The sequence below is a fragment of the Sciurus carolinensis genome, chromosome 5 (genome assembly GCF_902686445.1).
Source record: "Sciurus carolinensis chromosome 5, mSciCar1.2, whole genome shotgun sequence".
Classification (NCBI taxonomy): Eukaryota; Metazoa; Chordata; class Mammalia; order Rodentia; family Sciuridae; genus Sciurus; species Sciurus carolinensis.
Genome location: NC_062217.1, coordinates 142,464,873 through 142,486,667, shown reverse-complemented (window position 1 = coordinate 142,486,667; position 21,795 = coordinate 142,464,873). Strand labels below are relative to the sequence as shown.

Genomic DNA, 21,795 nt, shown 5'->3' with positions numbered 1-21,795 from the left:
CCTGGGGAAACACTGCTCTTTAACACTTTAAGGGAATGGATCACTAAACCTTCTGTCTTCATGATGCAGTGATTTGAAAACAGAAATAATACTGGTCAGAGGAGGATTATGTGACCTTTACACCCATCATGCTGCCCACTCATGCCTGTGCACAGGCAGCACAGATCCACAGACTCTGGCTCTCTGCTTCAAATCATCCCTCCTCCACATGAGGACTGACAGCACCCATAATTAAAAGTCTGGCTGTTGTTGAAATGTGTCTGCTAGACACAGAAGAGAGCAATCTGTTAAGGACAGTGATATGATGAGTCACTCACACTTGGCTTTCCTCAACTCCTCCACAAGGCAGCGGGCTTCTTCTTGAACGCGGTCCTCAATGCTCCTCTTCCCCATCCCAAAATTCCGCAGAGTCATGAGTGAGAAGCGCCTCATCTCTCTCCATCTCTTTCCAGTACTTAAAACAACCCCTAAATGAGGGAGAGCAGAATCTAGGAGGGATATCCCAGGCAAGGTAGAGGAAGCTCACAAGTGACAGCAACAGAGATGGTCGAGCTCAACCTGGCTTTCTCTTTTGCTTTCTCCTCGTCACCATGACCATTGCTCTCCCATTTCACATGCACACACACTTACCTAATCCTTTATTGGCTCTATCAGGCACTGGGAAACTACCTCTTCCAGAAAATACTTCCCCGTGATCAATCAGGGCTTCCTTCACAGCTTCGTATCCATGCAACACCACAGTGGGCCTCATACCCAAATACAGAGTGAACACAGGACCATAGACTTTTGACAACTGAAAATGGGAAATAAAATGCAAATATTAGCTGAATGAGATCAGCATTTGATCTACATGTTTGATTGATTCCAACTGTCATTCAGATTATTCTCATTATATTTGTTATATTTTATTGTGCCACAGGAATATTTAAATATTTCTAAATATTTTCTATAAATGTGATGGCAATAATAGCTGTCAGTTATGGTTTGTCTGTGATGTGCATCCTCACAGCAATGCATTTATGGAACTTATTTGTGCTGTTTTACAGGCAAAGGAAATGAAGTCAGAAAGTTACAAACTCATTTGCAGTGTACCATGACTAATAAACAGAGGACCCAAAATTGAATCTTTATTTTGTCAACTTTGGAAGTTTGAAGAATTTATCCATCCCCAATGCTTACCCACCTTTGCACCATACCCAGCTGAATTCTTCTAGTTCATAAGTAGGGCTAGTGTCATAGACGTTTTGGCTAAGAAAGCCTATGACAAGTACTGGAAGACTATTTTTAATGGTGACCCCAGATGATCTTAACACTCAGAGGTTGGGAACACAGATATCACTAACACAGCAAGAGATTGATTACCATGGAGGTGGCACCAGGCCATGCAGCATAGCATGGAAGAACAATTTCCCTCGCCTTGCAGCAATTCACAGAGTATAGGCTGCAGCTTTGTGCAAAACCCAGAAGGATTGTGTTATCAGCCAGTGGACCCTGTATTACTCTCTTATGCTGCTTCTTAGCCCATAGGATTTTTGTTTTTGTTTTCTTAATGTTTTTATTGAGGTATGATTGAAAAATAAAAAGGTTACATAATTAAAGTGTAAAATGTAATAATTTGATTTATGTAGACATTGCAAATTGATTACCACAGCCAAGCTAATTAACATATACATTCTCTCAGTGTTAACATTTTCATGTGTGTGTATGAAAATAGGCTAGGAAATTTCAATATGAGATGCATTATTATTTACTGCAGTCATAATGTTGTGCCTTAGGTCCCCAGTGCTTATTCACCTTGTAACTGAATCTCTTTATACCCTTGGAATAAAAATTCACCTTTCTCCCATATCCCAACTCCCCAAAACCACCATTATTCTCTATTACTATGAGTTTGAGGCTTTTTGCTTTGTTTTGTAGGATTTCACTTGTGAGACTGTGTATTAATGGTCTTTCTGTGTGGCCATTTCCTTCATTATAAAGTCCTCCAGGCTCAATCCATGTTGTGATAATTAGTAGGAGGTCCATTTTTAAGGCTAATTAAGATTGTATTTTTATATATGAATCACATTTGATTTACCCAATTGTTTCTGCTCCAAACCTCCTTGTGCTGTCTCACACATGAGCTTTTGGGGAACACTTCAAATGCAAACTGTAACACTGTGGTTTTGAATTGCATTTTCCTGATGATAAGAGGTTTGAGCATCTTTTCATATACCTGTTGACCATTTGCATGATTTTGGAAAAGTATCTATTCATATTCTTTGTCCATTTTTATTAGATAATTTTAGTTATGAACAATATTAGGGCTCCTTTGATAATTAAGTATTAGGGCTCATTTTGACATAATTCTTAAAGCATGGAATAATGTGTTCTACTTCAGTCCCCAGTGCTTCCCCTTTCCCTCCCTTCTCCCTTATGCTTTTCTCTTTCCTGTACTCTACTGATATTTCTTCTATTATTTATAGGGTTACCTTTCAACTTTCACCATGGCGCATGATGTTAAATATTGGGTAGTCACACATGGCCATTAGTGTTCTGTGACAAATTCCTTCTGTGTCATGTGTTTTTGAAAGTTTCATCATGCAAGACTTTGAAATATGTCAAATGCTTTTCCTGCATCTATCAAAATGCTCCTGTGGTTCTTGTCCTTCATTTCATTAACATGATGTGTCACATTTATTGATTTATGCATGTGAATCATCCTTGAATATCTGGGATAAATCCTGCATGATCATGGTGGATGATTGCTATAATGTACTGGAGCACAGAAAGATGCAGGTAAAATGGAATTATTCTCCTCAGTATTGGAAAAGTTATTTTGATCTTTTACATCTTGGTGTTGCTGTGATGGACTCCTGAGTCTATTGGAGTTTTTTCTTTTCTAGATATTTCTCCTATTGTCATTCTTGTGAAAAAGGAGATGAAGACTGGAATATCATACTTCACCATCTTACCACAGTCTATCTCATAGGTATTTCTTAACCTGAAGTATTGTTCTCTTCTTCAGAGAAATTTAATTTTGATGGCTACAAGGTATGCAACAGATCTCTTCTTTAATGAACAAATTTCACTGCAAGTATAATTAATCTTTAGGCAATAAGTAACAGCAAATGACCAAAACTAAATCCAAACTACTAACTTCCAATTTAGAACTCTGCACCATTCCCATTACAGGAATTTAGAATTTGTCAGCATTCCTCAGGGGATCCCATTTACACTGGAGGAATGGAAACTGCGAGTTGCTATAACAATGGGACTCCCAGTCACAGGGTCTGGCTGCTAAGTTCTGAATGCAAAAATGCTTGGCTTAACAAAATCCAAACTTCAAATCTAGATTCTCAAAGCAAAAAAATAAATAAATATGGAGAATGAAAACTCTTCCCTATGTACAATTCAGACCACCTTGGTAGAAAAAGCTTCATTATTTTCATTTAATATTTTTCCTGTTTTCCCCTCTTGTTCACCTCATTTATATATATTCTTTGCTTTATTTTTTAAAATGTAAGGACTCACAAACTTAACCCAGAAATGCAAATAACCCAATAAACAAATAAGCAAAGGAATTGAACAGGTACTTCCCAGAAGAAATAAGAATGATCAACAAATATATGAAGAAATGTTCAACATCTCTATCAATTAAAGAAATGCTAATTAAAACTACACAGATATTTCATCTCACTCAAGTCAGAATGGCAATTAGTAAGAACACAAGTAACAATAACTATTGGCAAGGATGTGGGGGAAAATTTCACTTATACATTGTTGGTGATATTGCAAATTGGTGCAACAACTCTAGAAATTAGTTTCCCTTAGAAAGCATGGAAAGGGGAGCTAACCACCCGCCGACCCCCATGCTGAGGTCAGACACCATTGAGGGAAGCTAGCCGGCCCACCTGACCCCCAAGATGAGGTAGGACGCCATCACACGGAGCGAGCCAGATGCCATCTCTGAGCCTGCCTGCCTGCCCCCCCTACTGCTGAGGGACACTACATTTGCCTCTGTGCTGACTCAGCACACCCTCACTGGGGCTCCCCAGCTTCTTTATAGGCTGGTGCAGGCATTTGAATTATTCCTGAGGGCATGGCCATCATCATTGGAAAGGGCGACTCCCTTCCTGAGACACCTACAGGAGACTGGAGGACCTTTGACAGGACCCAGGAGTCAAGAAGAGGAGGTATCGAGAGACTCGGGGCCAACTCAGAGCCGCCAGTTGAGTCTCTCGGACTGGGCGAGGCTCCCTGAATGGGGCAGTAGTCCTGGAATGCAGGGAACTTCATGGATAGATTTGCCCAGTGATACTCCTCCGCTGGAGCCATGAACCCAAACAACCAGGAGTATTATAGAGGAGGCCCACCCAACAAGAGTCTTCAGTGTAGAGCAAGGGTCCCAGGCCTGAGCAGTAAGTCAGTCCCCAGGGAACATCGTAGAGGAGGGCTGCTCAGAGAGAGAGTCCCTCCCAGGTCCAGGTGGTAGTTCTGGACCGAAGGGAACTTCTCAGAGGACAACTGCCCACCGAGACAACCCCACCAGGTGAGTCTTCCCCGCTGGGTGAGGTTTTCCCACCAGGGCGGTAGAACCAGAGACACAGGCCCAGCTCAGCCATGCCCTAGACCACAGTCTAGTCCCCCTTTTGATTGACCATCAGTCAACAAGTGGAGGCACCTCGCCCACCACCAGGAAATATACCCCACCTGAAGGCCACCACCCCTAGAGGGGCAGTTTCCTTGTGTATCACTGCATTATCAAGTTCCTCCAAGACTTCAGGCTACTGAAGGCTAGGAGGTGAAATACTGGAAATCTACAGGGAAACTATAAGTCAAAAGAGAAAATCCACAATATCTCAGAGTTTCACTACTACAGGGGTAGATACTTGAGCAATATGAGAAAACAAGGGAAGAAAATGACCCAAAAAACCTAGATGATATAGCAATAAAATCCAATGACAGCATGGCAGAAGATAAGTCAGAAAGGGAGTTCAGAATGTACCTAATTAAAACAATCAGGGAAGCAAACGAGGAGATGAAAGAGCAAATGCAGGCTCTTTTTACTGCACCAATCGACAGTAAAAAGAATAAATACAGGAAGCAAAAGATCATTTCAATAAAGAATCAGAGATATTGAAAAAAAACAAACAGAAATCCTTGAAATGAAAGAAACAATAAACCAAATTAAAAACTCCATAGAAAGCATAACGAATAGGATAGAACACCTGGAAGACAGAACCTCAGATACTGAACACAAAATATTTAACCTTGAAAACAAAGTTGACCAAACAAAGAAGATGGTAAGAAATCATGAACAGAATCTACAAGAACTATGGGATATCATGAAAAGGCCAAATTTAAGAATTATTGGGATTGAGGAAGGCTTAAAGAAACAAACCAAAGGAATGAACAACTATTCAATGAAATAATATCAGAAAATTTCCCAAATCTGAAGAATGAAATGGAAAATCAAGTACAAGAGGCTTATAGGAATCCAAATACACAAAATTACAACAGACCCACACCAAGGCACATTATAATGAAAATACCTAACATACAAAATAAAGACAGAATTTTAAAGGCTGCAAGAGAAAAGAATCAAATGACATTCAAGGGGAAACCAATAAGAATATCAGCAGATTTTTCAATCCAGACCCCAAAAGCTAGAAGGGCCTGGAACAACATTTTTAAAGCCCTGAAATAAAAATGATACCAACCAAGAATCTATACCCAGCAAAATTTACCTTCAGATTTGACAAAGAAATAAAATCCTTCCATTATAAACAAAAGCTAAAACAATTTACAAAAAGAAAGCCAGCATTACAGAACATTCTCAGCAAAATATTCCATGAGGAAGAGATGAAAAACAAATACATAAATATACATAAATCGGCAAAGGGAGGAAGTACCCTAAAAGAACAGCCAAATAAAGGAGAAACCAAGTCGAGTCAAAAAAAAAAAAAAAGGTCACATGATCAGGAATAAAAATTTTATCTCATTAATAACCCTGAATGTTAATGGACTGAACTCATCAATCAAAAGACATGGACTGGCAGATTGCATTAAAAAGAAAGATCCAACAATTTGCTGCCTACAACAAGAGACTCATCTCATAGAAAGAGATACACACAGACTAAAGGTGAAATGATGGGAAAAAACATACCATGCACACAGACACAGAAAAAAGCCGTAGTATCCATCCTCATATCAGATAATGTGGACTTCAAGCCAAAACTAGTCAGAGGGGATAAAGAAGGACATTTCATACAGTTTAAGGGAAGCATAAATCAGCAAGATATAACAATCATAAATATCTATGCCCCAAATAGTGGCTCATCCATGTACATCATACAACTCCTTCTCAATTCCACAAATCAAATAGACCACAACACGATAATACTAGGTGATTTTAACACACCTCTCTCACCACTGGATAGATCCTCCAAACAAAAATTGAACAAAAAAACCATAGAATATACCATCCAATAAGAGTGAATACACTTTCTTCTCAGCAGCACATGGATCCTTCTCTAAAATAGACCATATTTTATACCAAAAAGCTAATGTTAGCAAGTACAAGAAGATAGAAATATGACCTTGAATTCTATCAGATCATAATGGATTGAAATTGGAAATAAATGACAGATTAAAAAACAGAAACTACTCCAACACCTGAAGATTAAATAATATGCTATTGTATGATGAATGGATAACAGAAGATATCAGGAAGGAAATTAAAAAATTGTTAGAGGTAAATGAGATCACAGAAACATCATATCAAAATATCTGTGACACTATAAAAGCAGTACTTAGAGGAAAATTTATTTCATGGAGTGCATTCAAAAAAAGAAAAAAAATAAATAAATAAACAACCTAACACTACAGCTAAAAGCCCTAGAGAAAGAAGAACAGAGCAACACGAAAAGTAGTAGAAGACAGAAATAGTTAAAATCAGAGATGAAATCAATGAAATTGAAACAAAAGAAACAATAGAAAAATTTGACAAAATAAATAGTTGGTTCTTTGTAAAAATAAACAAAATCGATAAACCCTTAGCCACACTAACAAAGAGAAGAAGAGAGAAAACCCAAATTACTAAAATTCAGAATGAACGAGGAAATATCACAACAGACACGACTGAAATACAAAACATAATTAGCAGCTACTTTGAAAATCTATACTCCAACAAAATAGAAAATCTTGAAGACATCAACAGGTTTCTAGAGGCATATGAATTACCTAAACTGAACAAGGAGGACATACACAATTTAAATAGATCAATTTCAAGTAATGAAATAGAAGAAGTCATCAAAAGCCTACCAACAAAGAAAAGACTGGGACCAGATGGGTTCTCAGTCGAGTTCTACAAAATCTTTAAAGAAGAGCTCATTCCAATACTCCTCAAAGTATTCCATGAAATAGAAGAGGAGGGAACCCTCCCAAACTCATTCTATGAAACCAATATCATCCTGATACATAAACCAGACAGAGACACATCGAGGAAAGAAAATTTCAGACCAATATCCTTAATGAACATTGATGCAAAAATTCTCAACAGAATCTTAGCAAATCGCATACAAAAATATATTAAAAAGTGCACCACGATCAAGTGGGTTTTATCCCAGGGATGCAAGGTTGGTTCAACATCTGGAAATCAATAAATATAATTCACCACATCAACAGACTTAAAGTCAAGAATCACATGATTATTTTGATAGATGCAGAAAAAGTATTTGATAAAATACAGCATCCCTTCATGCTGAAAACACTAGAAAAAATAGGGATAGTAGGAACATTCCTTAAGATTGTAAAAGCAATCTATGCTAAGCCCATGGCCAATATCATTCTAAATGGTGAAAAACTGAAAACATTTCCCCTAAAAACTGGAACAAGGCAGGAATACCCTCTTTTAACACTTCTATTTAACATTGTCCTTGAAACTCTAGTCAGAGCAATTAGACAGACCAAGGAAATTAAAGGGAAACGAATAGGAAGGGAGGAACTCAAACTATCCCTATTTGCTGATGACATGATTCTATATTTAGATGATCCAAAAATCTACTCCAGAAAACTTCTAGACCTCATCAATCAATTCAGAAAAATAGCAGGCTATAAAATCAACACACGTAAATCTAAAGCATTTTTATACATACGCGATGAAACATCTGAAAGGGAAAAGAGGAAAACACTCCATTTGCACTAGCCTCAAAAAAAATAAAATACTTGGGAATCAATCTAACCAAAGACGTAAAACATCTCTACAATGAAAACTACAAAACATTGAAGAAAGAAATTGAGGAAGACCTTAGAAGATGGAAAGATCTCCCATGTTCTTGGATAGGCAGAATTAATATTGTCAAAATGGCCATACTGGGCTGGGGATGTAGCTCATTAGGTACAGTGCTTACCTCACAAGCACAAGGCCCTGAGTTAATCCCCAGCACTACAAAAAAATAAAAATAAAAAATGGCCATACTACCAAAAGTGCTATACAGATTCAATGCAATTCCAATTAAAATCCCAATGATGTACCTTACAGAAATAAAGCAAGCAATTATGAAATTCATCTGGAAGAATAAGAAATCCAGAATAGCTAAAGCAATCCTTAACAAGAAGAGTGAAACAGGGGGTATCACAATACCAGATCTTCAACTCTACTACAAAGCAATAGTAACAAAAACAGCATGGTATCGGTACCAAAATTGACAGGTAGATCAATGGTACTGAATAAAGGACATGGACACAAACCCAAATAAATACAATTTTCTCATACTAGACAAAGGTGACAAAAATATGCAATGTAGAAAAGATAGCCTCTTGAACAAATAGTGCTGGGAAAACTGGAAATCCATATGCAACAAAATGAAACTTAACCCCTATCTCTCACCCTTCGAAAAACTCAACTCAAAATGGATCAAGTACCTCGGAATCAGACCAGAGACCCTTCATCTTAGAGAGGAAAAAGTAGGTCCAAATCTTCACCTTGTTTGTTTAGGATCAGACTTCCTTAATAGGACTCCCATAGCACAAGAAATAAAAGAAAGAATCAATAACTGGGATAGATTCAAACTAAAAAGCTTTCTCTCAGCAAAGGGAACTATTAGCAATGTCAAGAGAGAGCCTACAGACATCCCATTCCTCAATAAATTGATATATGAAAAATAAAAAAAAAGAGAGAGCCTACAGAGTGGGGGAATAACTTCACCACTCATACTTCAGATAGAGCACTAATCTCCCGAATATAAAGAGAACTCTAAAAACTCTATACCAAGAATAAAAATAACCCAATCAACAAATGGGCTATGGAAATGAAAAGACACTTCACAGAAGAAGATCTATAAGCAAACAAAAGACATATGAAAAATGTTCAACATCTCTAGTAATAAGAGAAATGCAAATCAAAACTACCCTAAGATTCCATCTCACCCCAATTAGAATTCTTGATTATCAAGAATACAAGCAACAATAGGTTGGAGAGGATGTGGGGAAAAAGGTACACTCATACATTGCTGGTGGGGTTGCAAATTAGTGCAGCCAATCTGGAAAGCAGTGTGGAGATTCCTCAGAAAGCTTGGAATGGAACCACCATTTGACCCAGCTATCCCACTCCTTGGACTACACCCAAAGGACTTAAAATAAGCATACTTCAAAGATGCAGTCACATCAATGTTCATAGCTGCTCAATTCACAATAGCCAGACTGTGGAACCAACCTAGAAGTCCTTCAGTTGATGAATGGATAAAGAAACTGTGCTATATAAATACAATGGAATATTACTCATCCATAAAGAATATTAAAATTATGGCATTTGCAGGCAAATGCATGAAATTGGAGAATATCATGCTAAGTTTGATAAGCCAATCTCAAAAAACCAAAGGAAGATTGATCTCACTGATAAGCAGATGATGACACATAATGGGTGGGGGGAAGGGGCAAGAATGGAGGAAGGAAGGACTGTATAGAGGGAAAAGAGGGGTGGCAGGAGAGGGGGCGAAGGGAAAAATATAACAGAATGAATCAAACAACATTACCCTACGTAAATGTATGATTACACAAATTCTATGTCTATACTCCATGTACAGAGAAACAACATGTATACCATTTGTTTACAATAAAAATAAATTAAGAAAAAAAAGAAACAGGGTTTTTGTATCTTAATGTGTAACGATAGTAATATTATTCATTAGAAAATAAAAATACTATTGATCAAAAAAAAAAACAAAAAAACTACCCTAAATTCTATCTCACCCCAATTAGAATGGCGATTATCAAGAATACAAGCAACAACAGGTGTTGGTGAGGATGTGGGGAAAAAGGTGTACTCATACAATGCTGGTGGGGTTGCAAATTAGTGCAGCTGCTCTGGAAAGCAATGTGGAGATTCCATAGAAAATTTGGAATGGAACCACCATTTGACCCAGCTATCCCACTCTTTGGCATATACCCAAAGGACTTAAAATAAGCATACTACAGAGATACAGCAACACCAACATTCATAGCTGCTCAATTCACAATAGCCATTTTGTGGAACCAACCTAGATACCCTTCAATTGATGAAAGGATAAAGAAACTGCGGTATATATATATAATGGAATATTACTGAGCCATAAAAAATAATAAAATTATGGCATTTGCAGGCAAATGGATGACATTGGAAAATATCATGCTAAGTGAGATAAGCCAATCTCAAAAAACCAAAGGACAAATGATCTCACTGATAAGCGGACGATGACAAATAATGGGGGAGTGGGAGGGGGCAAGAATGAAGGAAGGAGGGACTGTATAGAGGGACAAGAGAGGTGGGAGGGTTGGGGGAAAGAAAAAAATAACAGAATGAATCAAAAACTATTATCGTAGGCAAAACTATGATTACACAAATGGTATGCCTCTACTTTATGTACAGAGAAACAAGATGTATCCCATTTATTTACAATAAAAATTAATTTAAAAAAATAAAAAGAAACTAGGCAAAACTCCTGGAAATGAAAGACATACTGAAAGAAATAAAATTTCATGCAGAGCATCACAAACAGATTAGATTGTACAGAAAATAGAAAATCACAGCAAATGACCATGAAACAATGAAGAGTAAGTGTACTCCAGATTTTTGACATTTTCATATTGACATCAAAATATTAAACTTAAATGCTTCTTTTATTCCAGATGTATTGCTGGATTACACTACCTCCAACAATGGAAAACTATAAAAAGTAATGGAAACATCAAAATTCCCAGAGTATTTGCTGGGCAACAATCTCTTTTAATTAATTGCCTTGTGAAATTCAATTTAATTTAAATTAAAACAAATAATGTATTTACCATTAAATTTAAAATGAAGAATTAATTTATTTACCATTTAAAGCTTCTGAAAAAGCATCAACATACTTACATTAGTTAAGGATTTGCTGATATTTTTAGCATCTATCTGCAGGATATTTCCAATAATTGGCAGAGGCATGGGTCCTGGTGGGAGTTTCCCCCTCCCAGATCTCTGTCTCCATAGTGAGAGGAGAAGCAGACAGGAGAGACTGATCACCAGGACCACAACTGGATCCATTGAAGCCTTCTACTACTGAGACAACTGTGAGCTTGCAATCAGTGTAACCTTTATATTGTTCTGTTAATCAGAATGTGTGCTATTGACATAAAGTGCTGAGCCAATCTACTAGATAAGTTCTGACCCCTTCTGAGTGTACTTTGGTCACCTGATAAGAATAAAGTCAAACTTCTTTACTCTTGCTCTCCTTCCTGAATCTCTATCCATGAAAATCTAGTTCAGCCACTCTGAGATAGATACCAGGAATAGGTATTTTAAAACAATCAAGCAAGAAAACACAGAGCACCCAACCTCTGGTGCTACTGATGTGCATGCAGGATTAAGAAAAAATGAGGCATTTGATACAAAACATTGCTCAACATGTTAGATTCTCACACTGATGACTGTTTGGAAATTCATGACTTGGAAGAAATAAGTGTATCTCTGACTTTTATATAAAAAATTGAACTTCTAATACTTAATCAAACAAAGGGATCATTTATCTTTGAAAAACAAGTCTTTTAAATATTTTAAAATCCTAAAATTATATCCAAAGTGCCTAAGCATACACTAAGTAGTACAACTTAAACATTTTGAAATGCAAAACACACATCATCATATAACTAAGTAAATATACGTAGTATTTACAGTTTAGCACCCCAAAACCCCAAATCCTGGAGAACAGTGGGTAGAGATTTATATTATTTTTTTATTTTACAAGTGGGGAAACTGAGATTCTGTGAGCTGGGAGATCTTCACTCACACAACTCAGAGGAGGTCACAACTGGAGTTTGAAGATCTAATACCCAAAAGGTGTGCTGTGGATTACATCAGAGCTGCCTCCAAAGCCACATAGGAAAAGTAAAGCAAACACCACACTGCCTCTGTTCATAGACCAACAAGCTTCCCCTCAAGTCACTACCCATTATTTCACTCCCAGGATAACTGGGTCATAGATTCTACATGCAAACAGGCATAGAAGGGATCCCACCACCCAACAGTACAGGGGTGAAACTTATTCAGCAGAACTGAGGAAGAGTTGATCTCAGAGAACTGAAAGGGTAGGACTTGAGAAACCATGGTTCTGCCAATCTCTCACCTCTTCCAGATGGGACTGTTTCTGTTGCTGTTTAGTATGTCCTTGTCAGGTGTAATGGAATGAAAAATACTGGACCATAACCAATAATATTAGAGACAGATAAACAGGCCTGTGGTTTAGAGGTGGATAGGAGGCAGAGAGTTCACCAAACAGATTCCTAGCACAGAAGAAACTATGCAAATGGGAATGTGAGACTTTATTTGGTAGTCATGAGTTGTATGTCATTGGATTGCTGTGTACTACTAGATCACTAATGGTAATGCTGTACAAAGATGTGTCCTACAAAGAGACCATTGTACTTGTTTCCGATTGGCAAGCATTGTTATTTGCAATGTGTTTAGTAAGGAAAATTGCTGTCAAGACTCCAGTTACATAATTTTTACAGGTATTCTCAAAATTAACATGTAATTTCATACTTATATCACTTTTGATTTTCTTAATTATCTTTAGCTAAAGTAAAATTATTCCCACTTTAGAAATGAAGAACTGGGCCTCAGAGATGCAATGCCTTGGCCAAAGACATCAATGGTAAGTGGTAAAACACAGCCTGGAACTCCTGTGCCTCTAGTCTCAAAGTCTTCCCTAGAGTAAAACAGGTAGTTCAAACAAGTTTAATATTTACTGAGCATTTATTATTTTGCAGTCTTCTGATTATACTAATCAGTGACATTAAACAGTTACTGACAATAATTGCAGCATTCATTGTTTAAAAGGTGGGTCATAAAATTTTATTTTTTAACCTTTAGAACTTTCATTAACTCAAGTCTTGATGAATGCTTTATCCATGTTAAGGGGACATAGCAATTTGTTGTATGTCTCACATGGTGTGTCATGTAATTCAATGTGGCTATCAGTCACTAAATTCTGATAAAACCACACTTACTTATTTTGAACAAAATTGATTTCATGGGTTTCATTCAGATCATTAGCTTTATTGTCTGTGAGATAGACTTTTCTACTCTCTTCCTTCATTTCATGATGTACCTGCCTGAACTTTTCTCTTTTTAGTGAAAGAAAGAAGTACACAGCATATGAAAATTATGGGATACAGCAATCATAATACTAAGAAGGAAGTTTATAACAATGAATTGCTAAACTAAAAAATTAATTTCATGTATATCTAAGTATGTAACTAAAGGACCAAGAAAATAAGAGGTTAGTAAACTCAACATTAATAGAAGGAAAGAAATAACAAAAATGAGAGGAGAAATAAGTGAGAATTTTAAAAATCATAAAAGAACAATGAAAGATTTTTATGAGAAGAAATCAAAAAATCTTTAGACTGAGCATAAAAAGCAGAAAAAACAAGTAAATGAAACTAGAGATAAAAAAGACATTATAACTGATGTTGCAGAAATTCAAAGATCATTAATATTATAAAAAATTATAAATCAAACAATGGAAAATCTAAAAGAAATGGTTAGCTTTATACACACATATAACCTACCAAAATCGTCTATGAGATATGAGCACAATAAACAAACCAACATGGGTAGTAATATTATCAGTAATAAAATATTTGCCAATCAATATGTTAAGGATAGAATGTCCTCACTGCTGTATTCTATCAAATTGTCATGAAAGAACTGACAACATTTTTTGTCAAATACAAATAATTGAATGGGAGGGTACTCTCATTCTCAAAGGTCAGAATCATACTGGTTGAAATGGGGGTCAGAAAAGTTTGATTTTTTTGAACCTTTAGAATTTGCTTAAACCCAGGACAAGCAGAAACTAATTTGCTTTCTGACTCAGAGAGATCTGAAGTCCAAACCAATCAAATCGGGTTCCAATCTCTGAGAGAACCATACTGACTTATTTTAAATAAAAGTGACCTGATGGCTCTCTTTAAAGTTAATGATGGCTCATCATTTAAAGTTAATGATAGTATCATTAACTTTATTCCTTATAAAATGAGTATTTATACTTGTCCCCTACAGAGGATCTTGCTTAACCTTTTTTCTTTTTATAGAAAAAAAAAAAGAATCACACAAAATAACAAAAGTTGTGGGATAAAGAAAGGGTAACTGTAAGAAGGAACAGCAATAAATGCCTACACAAAAATACACAATTCAAATAATGATGTGTCTCAAAGATCTAGTAAAGCAAGGGAAAACTAAAGGTAATAGAAGAAATAAAATAACAAATATCAGATCCGAAAAAGATGATATAGTCATCTAAGAAAAATTAGTGAAAGTTAGTTTTTGAAAACATGAACAAAATCAAGAAACTTTTAGCTAGACTAGGAAAAAACAAAGACAGCAAATCAGCAAAATTAGAGATAATAAAAGACACATTATAACTGATACCACATAAATACACAATAATATTAGAGATTTTTATAAAAACTTCGGGCCCACATAGGAGAAACCTTAAAAGAAGCGGGTAAGTTTCTGGATATATATATAACTACCAAACTTAAACTGTCTGTAACCATTTTAAAAATCCAAAAAGACTGACAATGTATAATGAAATTAAATTCATAACTTGAGTCATTTAGAGCTTTTGGGGCAAGGTGAGACATAAGTATTTAGTTTCATTCTTCTACATATACTTATCCAGCTTCCTGATCACATTTGTTGAAGATTTTATCTTTTCTCCAACATGTTTTTGTTGTCTTTGTCAAGGATCAGATGACTTCATCTTTGTGGATTTGTCTCTCTGTCTTCTTTGCTATTACATTGAACTATGTATCTGTTTTTATACCAATACTGGCATGATGCTGCTTTCATTACTATAGCTCTGTAGTATAATTTAAAATTGGATACTGTGATACCTCCTGCATTGCTATTGTTTTTGTTAGACTTGCTTTGACTTTCTGAATTTTTAATTTTTTTTAATTTTTATTTAATTTTTAATTTTTTTTCCTTATGAATTTAGTACTTTTTTTTTTTAGTTCTGTAAAGAATGTCATTGATGTTTTGGTGGGTATTACCTTGAATCTGTAGATTGCTTTTGATAATATAATCATTCCAACAATATCACTTCTACCTATCCATGAACTTAAGTGGTCTTTCCATCCTCTAGTGTCTTCTTCAATTTCTTTCTTCAGTGTTCTGTCATTTTTATTGTAGAGATCTTTCACCTCCATGGTTGTATTTAATATTAGGGGTGTGTGTGTGTGTGTGTGTGTGTGTCTGCTGCAAATGGAATTATTTTTCTGATTTATTTTCATCATATTTGAACGTTGATTTTATATCCTGCAACTTTACTGAATTTCACTATTAGCTCTACAAGATCTCTGGTTGAAGTTTTTGAGTCTTCTAGATATATGATCTTATCATCTGAAAACAATAATTTGACTTCTTCTCCTGTTCATATCCTTTAATATCCTTCCCTTGCCTAATTACTCTGGCTAAAATTTCAAGTATCATATTGAGTAGGAGTGGTGAGAGTGAACAGCCTTGCATTGTTACTGATTTTAGAAGAAATGCTTTCAGTTTATCCCAATTTGATATGATGTTAGCCATGGGCTTGTTGTATATTTGTTTTATGATGTTTACGTAAAGTTCCTTCTATCCCTGTTTTCTTTTTAAATTATTATTGTGGTTTTACTAGCACATTATAATTATGCATAACAGTACAGTTCATTGTGACATATTCACTCATGCACATAACTCTATTCGAACCTTTTCACCCCATGGCACTTCCCCTTTACTTTTTTACTGGGTTCTCTTTTTGTTGTTGTTATTCTTATTCTTGATGTATGTTTTATTTTTCTTTGTTTCTTAACTGGGTACATTATAATTATACAAAAACTGGGATTCATTGTGCTGTACTCATTCATGTACATAGCATACATGTTGAGTATATAAACCACATTTTCTGTTTGTTTGGTTTTTTTTTTTTTGGAGTTGTGTTACTGGTGTATTATATAATAAAAAAATATCCTCCTCTGAAGTATAATTTGTGTAAGAGTAAGAAAATAAAAATCATGGGCAGTCTCTTCAAGGCTTAACCCATTAAGACCTAACTTTTTAAAAAATTGCTCTAATTGGTTATACATGACAGTAGAATGCATTTTGACACATTGTACACAAATGAAACACAACGTCTCCCTCCTCTGGCTCAACATGGTGCAGAATCACACCAGTAGTGTAATCATACGTATGTAGGGTAATAATGTCTGTCTCATTCCAATGTTCTTCCCATTCCCACACCTCCTCCCCTTGCCTCAGTCCTCTCCACAAAATTCAATGTTCCTTCATTCTTCCCCACCCCCGCCCCATTATGGGTTAACATTCACTTATCAGAGAAAACATTCAGCCTTTGGTTTTTTGGATTTGGCTTATTTTGCTTAGCATGTTGTTCTCCAGTTCCATCCATTTACCTGCAAATAACATAATTTTGTTCTTCATTAAGTTTGAGTAACATTCCATTGTGCATATGTACTGCATTTTCTTTATGCATTCATCCATTGAAGGGCATTTAGGTTAGTTTCATAGTTTACCTATTGTGAATTGAGCTTCTATGAACACTGATGTGACTGTGTCACTGTAGTATGCTTATTTTTTAGTCCTCTGTGGATAAACCGAAGAGTGGGATAACTGTGTCAAAGGATGGTACCATTCGAAGTTTTCTGATGAATCTCCATATTGCTTTCCATAGTGGTAGCAAAAATTTGATGTCCCACCAGCAATGTATGAGTACACCTTTTTCCCCACATCTTTGCCAAAACTTATTGTTGCTTATATTCTTGATAATTGCCATTCTGACTGGAGTGAGATGGAATATTAGAGTAGTTTTGATTTGCATTTCTCTAATCACTAGAGAAGATGACTATTTTTTCATATGTCTGTTGATGGATTGTATGTATTTCTTTTTAGGTGACATGTCTGTTTTGTTCCTTTGCTCATTTGTTTTTCTTTTGCTTTGTTTTTTATTAAAATCTTTTTTTCATTTTTACAGACTGCATTTTGATTCATTGTACACATAGAATTTTTCATTTCTATGGTTATACACAATGTAGGTTCACGCCATTCCTGTAATCAAACATATACATAGGGTAATACTGTGTGTTTCATTCTACTCTCTGTCCCCCACACCCTCCCACCCCATTTTCCTCTACACCATCCAAAGTTCCTTCATTCTTCTCTTCCCCCTGCACCCACCACATTATATATTGTCATGGACTTATCAGAGAAAGCATTCAACCTTTGGTTTTTTGGATTTGACTTATTTCACTTAGTATGTTATTTTCCAATTTCATCCATTTACCAGAAAATGCCATGATTTTATTCTTCTTTATGGCTGTAATATTCCATTGTATATATATTATATATACCACAGTTTCTTTATGCATTTGTCAATTGAAGGGCATCAAGGTTGGTTCCACAATCTGGGATAGGCAGAATTAATATTATCAAAATGGCCATACTTCCAAAGGTGCTATACATATTTAACACAATTCCAATTTCAATCCCTATGACATTTCTCATAGAAACAGAAAAAGCAATCATGAAATTCATCTGGAAGAGCAAAAGATCCAGAATAGCCAAAGCAATCCTAGGCAGGAAGAGTGATGCTCTACTATAGAGCAATAGTAACAAAAACAACATGGTATTGGCACCAAAATAGACAAGTAGACCAATGGTGTAGGGTAGAAGACACCGAGACATATCCTCATAAGTACAGCTATCTCATACTAGACAAAGGTGCCAAAAACACAATGGAGAAAAGATAGCCTCTTCAATACATGGTGCTGGTGAAACTAGAAATCCATATGCAGTAAAATGAAGATAAAACCCTATCTCTCACCCTGTACAAGACTCAACTCAAAATCGATCATAGATCTAGGAATTAGGCCTGAGACCCTTCACCAAATAGAAGAAAAAGTAGGCCTGAATCTTTATCATGTTGACTTAGGACAAGACTTCCTTAACAAGATCCCCATAGCTCAAGAAATAAAAACAAGAATCAATAAATGGGATAGATTCAAACTAAAAAGTTTTTTCTCCTTTGCCCATTTGTTGATTGGCTTATTTGTTTTTCTGGTGTTAAGCTTTGTTTTGTTTTGTTTTGTTTTGTTTTGTTTTGTTTTGTTTTGTTTTGTTTTTATGTATCCTGGAGATAAGTGCTCTATTTGAGGTGTGTGTGGTAAAGATTTTCTCCCACTCTGTAGGCTCTTTCTTCATGTTATTAATTGTTTCCTTCCCTGAGAAGAAGCTTTCTAGTTTGAATCCATTGCATTTACTGATTCTTGATTTTACTTCCTGTGCTTTAGGATTCTTGTTAAGGAAGTCAGGTCCTAAGACAACATGGTGGAGATTGAACCTACTTTTTCTTCCATTAAGTGCAGGGTCGCTATTCTAGTGCATATGAATCTGATCAACTTTGAGTTATTTTTGTGCAGGGTGAGAGATAGAGGTTTAATTTTATTTTACTACATATGGATTTCCAGTTTCCCCAGCACCATTTGTTGAATAGGCTATCTTTTCTCCAATGTATGTTTCTCGTACTTTTGTCTAGTATCAGATAACACTATTTATATGGGTTTGGTTCTGTGTCCTCTATTCTTACCATTGGGTCTACCTGTCTATCTTGGTGCCAATACCATGTCGTTTTTGTTACTACTACTCTGTTGTATAGTTCAATGTCTGTTATTGTGATGTATGGGGACACGTCTATGACTAGCAAGTTCAGTCTTGGTCAAACCATCAGAAGCAGAGTTCTCACTTTTGGGAACTGCCAATCATCGAGAGATGGTTGCAGATCACCTGAAGTATGTGATTTCAGTGTAGAGTGACTGGTCATCCATAATTTGCTGGTCCTGTTGGGATAAACTGCTAGAGCAAATGGATTTCTTAACTCCACCCCATCCTGTTTGTTTCTCACAGAGGAAGCTCCTCCTTCTCCCCTTTTACCTGTACAACTCTAAATAAAGGGAAGTTGGCTCCTCCATTATTATTAGAGCCACATTGGTATGGTTCAGTGGGTCATGCCCCTGATTCAAAGGATGTCTCCTGTGGTTCTTCTATTAAATAAGTTTCTTAGTCATTAACATACAGTCAGACCATCCCTCCAACAGAAACCCTTTCCCTCACGCATGCTGGATGTGGAAGAAACTGGATAGTGATGCCTCCTTCTTCACTCTCTTCCTAAGGATTGATTTGTCTCTTCTGGGTCTCTTGTTTTTCCAAATGAATTTCATGATTGCTTTTACTTGTTCTATGAAAAATGTCATTGGGATTTTAATTGGAATTGCATTGAATCTGGATAGTGCTTTTGGGAGTCTGGCCATTTTGACAATGTTAATTCTGCATATACAAGATCATGGGAGATCTTTCCATTTCCTAAGGTCTTCTTCAATTTCTTTCTTTAATGTTCTGTGGTTTTCATTGCAGAGGTCTTTCACCTCTTTTGTTAGGTTGACTCACAAGTATATATATTTTTTGAGGTTATTGTGAGTGGGGTAGTTTTCCTAATTTCTCCTGCAGTGGATTCATCACTGACATTTAGAAGTACATTTGATTTGTGGGTATTGTTTTTATATCCTGCTACTTTGCTGAATTCATTTGTTACTTCTAGAAGTTCTCTGCTGGAGCTTTTTGTATCTTCTAAATATAGAATCATATTATCAGCATGTAGTAGTACTTTGACTTCTTTTCCTCTTTCTATCCCTTCATTTCTTTCATCTGTCTCATTGCTCTGGCTAAATTTTTGAAAACTATGTTGAATAGAAGTAGTAAAAGAGGGAACCCCTGTCTTGTTCTAGTTTTTCTTTATCCATTTAGGTGTAGGCAGAAACTTAGGCTGGTTGCATAACTTGGCTATTGTGAATTGCACTTCCTTAATTGCAGTGCATGTACTTCTGTAGTATCTTCATACTACTTCGTTGTGATAAATTTTAAGCATGGAATAGCTGGGTCAAAGGTCTTTCCATCCCTGGTCTTCTGAGGAGTCTCCATACTGATTTTCACAGTGGTTGTAGAAATTTGCAGTAACACTGACAATGTTTAAGTGTTCTTTTTTTCCACATCCTTGCTAACATTCATTATTTATAGTCTTGGTTGTTGCCACTCTACTTTGAGAGAGATAAAATCTCAGTGTAGTTTTGAAGAGCATTTTCCTGATTGCTAAAGATTTTGAACTTTCTTTTATATAGTAGTTGACTAGGCAATGTACATTTCTTCTTTGGTAAAATATCTGTTTATTTCTTCAGTTTTGTTTGTTTGTGTGGTCTTGTTGTTTTTGGCGTGAAGTTTCTTGAGTCCTTTAGATATTCTAGATAATAATCCTATTGAAAGAATAGTCATGTACAACCAGAAGATTGCAATCCCAATTATAATAAGGTAAACTCCATATATATATATATACATATAATATTTCAAAATAGAGTGTGAAATGCAAATACAAAACACAAGCTGCTGTCATGTACATCTACAAAGAACAAGTAGAAAAGATACCAAAAAAAACAAAAAATTTTAAAAAGATTTCCTGGTAAAGAATTTCTTCAGTCTGTAGGGTGTCTTTGCATGCTCTTGTTTCTAGTTTCTTCAGTTTTTATTATGAATGAATGCCACATTTTTAAAAGACATTTTTGGCATTTACTGAGATGTTCATATGATTTTGTTCCTTAATTCTACTTGTGATTAATTATATGTGTTGATTAGATTATGTTGAACCATCTTACATCTCTAGAATGAAACCAAACCAATCATGATGTACAAACTATATAATGTATTCTTAAATATAGTTTGCTAACATTTTCTTAAGGAAATTTGCATCTATGTTCATCAGGAACATTGGTCTCTAGTTTTCTTTCCTAGGTGTATCCTTATCTAGTTTTATTATTAGTGTGATTCTAGCTTCCTAGAATAAATTTACCACAATTTTACCCCTTTCTATTTCACAGAGTATTTTGAGGAGCATTGGCATTACAATGACTTTAAAGATCTGGTAGAATTCAGCTGAGAATTCATCTGATACTGGGATTATCTTTGTTGGCAGGCTTTTATTACTGTTTAATTTTATTGCTGGTTATTTTTCTGCCTTGGATTCTAGATCCTCTTTGATCAATGTTGGTAAGTCATCCGTGCCTATAAATTTGCCCATTTCCTTTTGATTTTTCAATTTATTGGAATATACAATTTCATAGTAGTCCCTAATGATCATCTGGATTCAGGTAATGTCTGTAAGGACATCACCATTTTCATCCCTAATTTTATTGACTTGG

At 35.7% G+C, this 21,795-nt stretch overlaps 1 protein-coding gene and 1 pseudogene across 2 annotated transcripts in view; one reads left to right on the top strand and one right to left on the bottom strand.

Annotated features, from left to right (window-relative positions):
• Positions 1–11,553, bottom strand: part of LOC124985912 (cytochrome P450 2C18-like) — a 50,992-nt gene extending 39,439 nt beyond the window's left edge. For both annotated transcript variants that reach the window (XM_047554547.1, XM_047554548.1), the window contains exons 1-3: positions 11,375–11,553; positions 631–793; positions 318–467 (exon numbers count right to left, since the gene is read on the bottom strand). In XM_047554547.1, coding sequence (XP_047410503.1) covers positions 318–467; positions 631–793; positions 11,375–11,542 — 481 coding nt within the window. In that variant the 5' untranslated portion in view covers positions 11,543–11,553. The remainder of the gene's footprint in view (positions 1–317; positions 468–630; positions 794–11,374) is intronic.
• The window catches only part of LOC124985774 (cytochrome P450 2C31-like), a 195,416-nt pseudogene that overhangs the window by 92,582 nt on the left and 81,039 nt on the right, over positions 1–21,795 (top strand).